The sequence below is a fragment of the Agrilus planipennis genome, unplaced genomic scaffold (assembly GCF_000699045.2).
Source record: "Agrilus planipennis isolate EAB-ADULT unplaced genomic scaffold, Apla_2.0 scaffold97, whole genome shotgun sequence".
Classification (NCBI taxonomy): Eukaryota; Metazoa; Arthropoda; class Insecta; order Coleoptera; family Buprestidae; genus Agrilus; species Agrilus planipennis.
This window is the reverse complement of record NW_020438864.1, coordinates 606,571-615,389: the sequence shown is the minus strand read 5'-3', so window position 1 is coordinate 615,389 and position 8,819 is coordinate 606,571. Positions and strand designations below refer to the sequence as shown.

Sequence of the window (8,819 nt, the reverse complement as noted above, 5' to 3'; positions counted from 1 at the left end):
TTCTACGATATTTCCAGACAATTTGTATGTGTATCTACCAAGATGATAGGCGTGCTAATATTTGCTGCCTTTGCGCCTTTTGCTTTAGGTAAATTACATACTGTATAGCATTTAGCGTTAAATATACTATACATAATTGAGTTTTTCTATAGCTTCTCCTCCTCAATCGGATCTAGCAGAACCATCTACCAGAATTGTAGGAGGAAGCTCTACAACAATTTATGATATTCCTTATATTGTACAAGTAAACGAGGGTTATCCAATGTGCGGTGGATCAATCATTTCAAGACATTGGGTGGTCACCGCAGGTCACTGCTTAGAGGGGTATGTTAATCAATAATTAATAAGTTTTAGTATTAAATATTAACAAAGAGATGTGATTTATTTGAAATAGTCCCATTTAAATCACAGGTAGGCACAACATTTAAAACACTTATTTTCATTTCCTCTTTTTCGTATGACTTTCTTTAAATATTTATTTCTATTTTTTACTTAATGAAAAATTGAATATAAAAGGTACTTAGAACTCGGCCAATAAATACTGTTTGTTGCCGGAACGTGTTCTGAGTAAATCATTTCATTGATAACCATTAGGGAAAGATAAGGAAATAAGGTGTAACGGCTTAGCTTAGTTTTCATCGTAGCCGAGTCATGCTGAGTTATCTATCACAGTGTTCTTGCGTTCGAAAGTGGATGTCGATATCTTAATGGGTTAATACGATTTAATTCGACTTCGGTGGAAATGTAGCGGTTAGTTAATACCTTATTTATTAAAAGTAACCAGCTACAGTTGAATCTAGATAAGCTAAAACTGGATAAGTGAGAAAACTGTATAAGCGACAAAAATAGTCAGGTCCCGTCATTTTTAGCCCCGGAAAACATCAATTAGTGACAGTGTAAGTACCTCTTTTAGAAAGAGTCATCTTTCACTTCTAGACCTCTGTGAGTGACAGTTTCTTACTCTAGACCTCTGCAAGCGAGACTATTTACAATTACTAGAGATCTGCAGCAGACTTGTGCGCTTGTTTCTACCTGCTCATGGTACTCATCCTTAACAGTTGGTTTCAGTTGATAACAATCATTGGAGAAAGTACGTTTGACGTAAAAGGATACTCAGAAAAAATTAACTGATCACATTAAATAAATAAAATAAGTACCTATTTATAGCCAAATGTGTATATACTATTGTATTACCTATTTCTTAACGCTCTAGCACCATGTTTATGTTCGATTTTTATTGACCCCTATAAATAAGAAAACTCTGTGAGTGAGAATAATATTCGGGTCCCTTGAATTCTCGCTTACTCAGGTTCGACTGTAGTACTCCACTTTATTACCTTGACAAGACGTTCTTTACGATGGAAAAAGCCGAAAAAATGGCAAAAAATGCGGAAAGCCTATCTTGAAGGGGTAGGAAATGTTTAACTTTGTTACCAATATCATAGCGAAATCAATTCCTCAAAGTATAAGATGAACAAGACCGAATGGGTTTACCTAGAAATACCAATTGTCGTTAGCGTAACGAGTTTTACCCACAATTAAAACTCCGTTCTACCTGGGGTCTCTTGAGTAATCACTAAACTTTATTATTATTTTTCAATTTTTTTTGTTGTTCTATCGTCTTGTTCTATTTGTTTAATTTTTTTAACTCACATTTAAGGAAGCGTTTTCCTTTAAGATCTCGTTCTTATTATTTTTTTTATTGTATTTGGTATAGTTTGGCTTGGTTAAACTTATCTTCGTTAATTTTCGGCGTAGAACCACGATTCTTTTTTTTAACCCCACATAGCCACTCACTCAAAATCCAGTTCCGGCATCAGTTTCTTAATTTTCCTTCGGGAAAATAGTTTTTTGGAAATTAGGTTTTCATCGTAGTTTGCGCCCTTTCTACTATCACCCCTCTTTCAACCCTACCTTGGTATTGTCGTTTACAATATCAATAAACAGTATATAATAATTTTATCTTTCAACTAATGGCAGTTGCAGGACTTTCTCAACACCAGTAGGAGGTTGTTCATGTATCGGGCCTGTTTGATGTCAATTTGCCTGATCTTGACATGGAGTGTGATTATATGCATTCTTCGCGCTTAAAAGCTTCTGTTGCAATTTTAACTAAGAGACCTCTGTCTATAAGACACTTTGAATTTTTGCAAGCTTAAATTAAATGAATTAATTTTTCTCGTACTTCACTGGTTGAGTACTGGTGTGAAAAACTAAAGGCCCGGGTTCGATTCCCGACGAGGAAGTGGTAGCAGCAATAATTTTTCCTCATTAACTTGAGGTAATTAATATTTATACCACAGATTCCTACGGACATTTGGAACATAAAATGTTATAACACTTTTGACTTTTGAAACAAAATAAAAAATTATAAAATNTATTACGTCCCGGTTCCGTGACGTCAGAAAAGCTGCCTCCAGTCAGAGCGCTCACATTTCAGTATGTTTTATTACCGATTTTACTAAAGGTTATCATATTATAGAAAATTGCTATTTATGTAGTGGTGTTTGGATTTTAACCCAGCTTTAATAATTAAGTTGAGTCAAATAGAGGAAAAAATTTTTACTGTGACAGAAAAATTGAAAGAATACACTGTTTAAATTAATTTGGTGTACGTAAATGTTCGAACTGCATATAAATAACTCCTGAGAAACAATACGTTTTTTTGTATTCTGAATGAATAGCTGAATTACTATCGGAAGCAATAGAATTCTAATGTCAGCATGTGCTGTTAATGAAGTGTGAGAATGATTTCTAAAAGGAACGATGAAATGGTGAAGGCGCGAATTGAGGTAATGAAAGAAGAAATTGAAAAGCTACAATTACCTAATACTGCGAGAGTTGACGAGTCGGGTGCAAGACCATTAATAATTATTACACCTCCAATTTTTTATGGAAAGATCTCATAGTCTGTTTAGCTGTAGCAGTTTGGAGCAGCGGCAGAGGCCAGAGCATGGACTGGTTCAGAGAAAGCAACATCACTAATAATTGCTATATGAGGAGAAGCGCTGGATAGCCACCAAGGAATGCCCGAGTTTTAACAACATGACTTCCATCATATCGTCAACCGTCTAGAAATAAGACAAGGCGATAAACATTTACAACATATTAGACGCAACTGAAAAGCCGTACTCCTACGGAGTTCATAGACCAGCTGATTATGCAAACATTCATCTGTGTAGCCATGGATACTGAACTACAGCACGTCCTTAGACTAGCATGCCACAAGACTCCATCTGAAGCACTGTCCTATTCCTTAGAATTTGAAGCGGCGGATCAAGCTTCTGAGAGTCATGTATGAGTGCGACAAGCCGAAATCGACAATGGCACAACTACAAAGGATGTTATCGCGTCGCTTATCAATGAATGTATAATAACTGCGAAAAAAGCCACTGCTACAGATGCGAGAGAACAAAATCCAAAATTTAGGGAATGTAGAAGAGGTAGTCATTTTGTTCGAAACTGTAAGAATTATAGTGGTCGTCCGGAACGCTGGATGTGGAAAAATGGGTCACATAAGGCGACAGAGTCTCTCAAACAAAACAGGCAGTCGGAAAACTAAGTACAGCCAACTTTATGGAACGGAGGGAGTCCTCATTTCAAGACTAGACGGAACTAGCTCATTATACATAGAAGGAGCTATAAATCAGCACCATGTTAGAATGGTTATGTACACAGGGGCATCCAATATTATTGTTCGATCTAATGTGGCATCGGAATGTCAAATTCGACCTTTGACAAAAAGACTGATTTTGACTATAGCTATCTGAGAAACTTCATTTAATCTACGGAGAAATTAAAATTGGAAACGTAATCTTATATTGTAAGGTATTGGTGGCCGACATAATAGATGATGTCATCATTGGATTGGATCTTTTTCAAGAACTTGGAATCGACTTAAATCTTAGCACTCCTACAATGAGCGTCGATGGACAGGAGGTACTATTGTCAAATCCCAAGACGAAGCTTGTCGCCTATAAGGTGATCGTAGAGGAAGATCAAGTACTACCGAGTCACTCCGAGAGCTTTGTAAGGGTCAGAATAGAAGACGACGTACGCTAGAAGAAGTGGAACATCATCGATACCCATTAGAATAGCTAATTTGAATGACTTCGAGCAAATAATCTGCAAAGGCAGAAACTTGGGAGTATTTGAATCAGTAGCTTAAATTCACCATTCTGTCTGAGAAGAAAAACCAGAGATGAAATCGACATCACTTCCAGCAACTTTAGCAGAGCTGGTGAAATGGTCAAGCAACCATCTCAACAAGCTCCAAGTCCAGCAATCAGAACTTCTTGGCCTTTTATAACCCGTCTTCGCCCTGTCAGATCAAGACTTCGGTAGGACCAACTTAAAATACCACAATATCAACACTGGAACAGTAAAGCCCAGCAAACAGTCACTTAGAAAAGTTCCTTGGGCGAAACAAGAGAAAGTCATTAACCTTATAAAAGACACGCATAAGCAAGGGCTGATAGAACCATCCCTTGGGCCTCCCCTATAGTGCTGGCACGCAAGAGAGATGGCACGAGATTTTGTGTGGAATAAAGGAAGCTGAACGGTGCAACATAGAAGGAGAACTAACCATTACTCCGAATCGACGGCACACTACACAGTCTAGCTGGAGCTAAATGGTTCCTTACTCTCGATTTGAAAAGTAGATACTGGCAAGAAGTGAACGTGCATTCGCATGATAAAGAGAAGATTGCCTTTACAACTAGAAATGATCTATGGCAGTTCAATCTGATGCCTTTTGAATTGTTCAATGCACCGACTGCATTTGAAAGACTTATGGACACTGTATTACAGGGATTAAACTGGAAAATCTGTTTAGCTTACCTAGACGGCATCACAATACTAGAAATAACCTTCGACAACCACTTCTGAAACATGGCTGAAGCCTTCAAGAAATTGTCAGCCGCGAAATTGAAGTCCCAAGATAAGCATCTTGTTTAGAAGAGAAGCAAAATATGTAGGTCGTCATAACATCAGAAGGAATTATGACCGACCCTGATACAGTAAAATTTTGTTTCCATAGCCATAGCCAAAGGTTCGTAAAGAACTTAGAAGTTTTCTGGTACTTTGCTCCTAATACCGAATATTCATTGTCGATACAGCTCGATCACTATACAGATCTACGGAAGATGGAGCTTCGTTCATGGACACCCGAATTCCAAAAAGCATTTGAACATCTGAAAATTACACTGTCTAGAGCCGCGATTTTGACATACCCACGATTCAGTGAACTCTCCATCGTTGATGCTGATGCTAGTAATGAAGACTTGGTGGTGTGTTATCCCAATACCAGACGGAAAGGAAAAGCTCATAGAGTACTTCAATAAAACATCCTCTAAGCAAGAACGAAATTATTGTGTTACACGTCGAGAGCTACTGGCAGTGATTAGAACCTTCGAAGAGGTATTTCCGAAGAAAAGAATTTCAGAAGTGTTATAAGCAATTCATGGTGAAGGATTTCATCGTTACGAAGACTCTAGGGAAGGTATGCGATTTTATTGGCTACAAAGTAGAATCGACTTGGAAATTGGTGCAGGAAATTTCCAACAGTGGGGAATCGAAGACAAGGAGTCGAATGCAGCAGTACTACGTGGGAGTGTCATTTGAAAGAATTGCAGTCGACATACTAGGGCCATTACGAATGGCAGGCTCCGGTAATCGATACATCGCGATAGTCATGGATTACTTTAGCAAGTGGCTCGAAGCATATGCGATACCGAATCAGGAAGCACACACCATTGCTGAGAAACGTGCAAATGACTGGATTAGTCGATATGTAGTACCACTGGAATTGTATTCCGAAAAGCAGAAACTTCGAATCGGCTTTGTAGCAAGCAACTTGCAGAAGTAATGGGTATTACAAAACCGAGGAGTACTCCCTCATATCAGCAGTCTAATCTAATGGTAGAACAATGTAACCTATGAACTGGGACTGACACATACCACTATTTCTCTTAGCTTATATATCGGCCATCCGTGAGACAACTGGAACAACAGCGGCCAGTAATTTATTTGGGAAAAAACTTAGGTTGCCAGCGGAGAAAACTTTTGGTCTTCCTGGAGATTTTGCAGTATCTACAGACGGATATGCGGGCGAACAACAAGGACGACTAGAAGCCATTCATAATGCTGTGCATACGAATCTGTGATTTGAAAGCGGTCGCATGAAAACCAGATAATAAAGGCGACAAAATACGGCTATATAATTTATCAGCGCGAAAGGGACGTTGCCCAAAACTACTACAGGCTTGGGATGGTCCATATTCTGGATGATTCTAGAATCTAGAACATGACCAACCCTATAAATAGATCGAGATACGACACGATACAGAGCGAAGAGGTATTGACCAAGTATGCGATATATTGAAACAATGGTGAATTAATAATTGTAGTGTTAATTACAAAGAGCAAATTATTAAATAAATTTAATGATAGTGAGGAAAGTGTTTAAATGCGTGACGATATATTAGATAAGCTTATGGTGGTAAAGTTTTGCCCGATCGACATGTGTGGAATGCTATGTAATATGGGTCTAGGTTAGTTTATAGTATGATAGGGTTTTTTGATTAGCTTAAGTGTAGTGCTTTGAACTGAGCATATTTAATTGTAAGCTCTGTGCACCAGAGATAAGAACTTTTTGCTAATTGCTTAGGTTAGGTTATGGTACGGGTGATCGCCACGATTAAAATATACCTATGCGCTATGCCCATCCGCACAAATTTAGACAGCTTCGACTAGTGGATAATAAAACCAATTAAGTATATTGTGACTGTGCTAGAAATACTGCAGTGTTTACACATGCTTTTGCATTAGAAACTTCAAAATTTATTAAATTATCATCACGGAATTTATTTGCTAATCCTAGACCTGATAATGTATCACCTGTCATTATAAAAAATTGTAAACAATTGCCAATTCTACTAAAAATTTTCAAGAAATCATTACGTACTGGTGTTTTTCATGAGTTATGAAAATTATCCTTTATCAAACTTTTGTAACACTGGAGATGCGGCAAATATAGTAATACCATCGACCTATTTGTAAACAAAACGTGCTCTTGAAGTTGTTAATTTCTATCGAAAATTTTTTATATCTGGGCAACACGGCTTTCTTCAAGAGTTTGTAGCTTTCCGGGTCCAAGGGTTTCTCAATCTTCTTGTTGTAGTCTTCGATTTTCAGAAGAACGGTTGCGTTATCATACTTCCAGTCAATAAATCTCAATTTGGATTCACTATATTGTTCTCATCTGTGTAATTTATCCATAATTGCTTAATCTTGTGTATCACTTCTTATTATTTATAATCGTCTGCTTATTTGCATATTTATCTCTCTGTGCATTAAACATCTGACTGCGAATGTTTAACGTAACAATATAATTTAGAATGTTCTCGAGCTTTTCTGGAATAGAAATTCCGGAACCTTCTCGTAATTCATTTGTGTTGTACTCGACATAGGTACGTACGATTTATGACCAGCTCTCTGAATCGTCGTCGCTGCAAAGGGGTCTCACCTGCAGTCACGTTTGTAATAAAATCAATAAAACAATAATTATCATTGGTTTTCGGAATTCCGTAGCTAAATACCCATTGTGTCGTTTTTTCAAGTGTTATATTCAATTTCCGCTATTACTTTATTAATTTGATACTGCAGACTATGTTGATCCATAAATGCAGCCTTTAATAAAATCCTAATAGAGAGTATACTTGATTATGCCGAAATATGTACCTACGTATAATTATCATAAATTATGACACACTTTTTTTAGACAGAAATGGAGGAGGGGCCAGACAGTTTTATACCTTTGTATTCGATTTGAGTTAAGACCAGAGAAACATACATATAATGACTTCATTATTGGACTACACTGCAATTTTATGTTTTAGGAATAATAGATTTATTTATTACGTCAAATACATATTGTCTGTGGTGTGCACGCAGAAAAATTTTGCTTAATATTTTTTTTTCTGTACCTACTAAGCAAAGTCGTGTCTCAATGCAAACATGAATAATGACATCTTATTGGAGTAGTAATGAAAGAAAAAGAGAAGACATCCTTAAAGTTGATAAAAAAACATGACATTAAAAATATTTTCGAACAAAATAATTTGAAGTGGTCTGTATTCTGTCGAAACTGCCTGACGCGGTTCGCGATGTCGATCTTTTTGGATCTCATCAGTGCGTCGCAGGTAGCTCCGACAGAACACAGACCAATTTTTACCTGTTGTCTTAACAGCGCGTTTTATATTTCTTATTTTTACTGCGCCATTTGTGGTATTTTACATAAATAATTTGTTAGAAAAAAAGTCTCTCTAGTTGACAAAACTAAAAAATTTAAAATTTCAATCTTTTTGCTTGTAAGGAATTAGTCTTCCTAAAATTTGTTTCAATATTATAGAAAATGATATATCATAGGATGTGTTCCTCTACTTGAACAATGAAGAAATAAAGGAACTGTTACCAAGTTGTTTAGATATGAGAAAAATAATTTCTCTAAAACTTTTAGAATTACGAGTATAACAAGTAAATTAACGTTCATAAGTAATTTTTGTTTCACCGCATAAATCGCAAGAAAACAACTCCACTTCTTTATTAACAACCACTGAATCAGTAAAGGATTTGTAAAGCGGCAGGTATTAACGATGAAACTAAAAAAATTCGGAAAATACTTTTTTTAATTTTAATATGCTTGACCTTTTAAATTTTCAGTTACTGTTTCCAGATTTTAGGAATAGTATATTAAAATATTACAGTATTAACAATCCTTTAGATAATACCCGTAGATTAACATTGGTGAATATAATTAT

The 8,819-nt window shown here is 36.5% G+C and overlaps 1 protein-coding gene across 1 annotated transcript; it reads left to right on the top strand.

The window, feature by feature from the left end:
• Positions 1 to 355, top strand: LOC112904627 (trypsin-1-like). Its single transcript, XM_025975152.1, has 2 exons — positions 1 to 88; positions 153 to 355. The coding sequence occupies exons 1-2, from the start codon at positions 43 to 45 to the stop codon at positions 338 to 340; spliced, it is 234 nt and encodes a 77-aa protein (XP_025830937.1). The 5' UTR covers positions 1 to 42; the 3' UTR covers positions 341 to 355.
• Positions 356 to 8,819: the final 8,464 nt, after the last annotated feature.

Excerpts from the sequence above, each read along its gene's own strand:
- LOC112904627 (XM_025975152.1), top strand. The coding sequence starts at position 43 with ATGATAGGCGTGCTAATATTTGCTGCCTTTGCGCCTTTTGCTTTAG. Across the intron at positions 89-152 it reads CTTTGCGCCTTTTGCTTTAG|CTTCTCCTCCTCAATCGGAT; the intron begins GTAAATTACATA and ends GTTTTTCTATAG.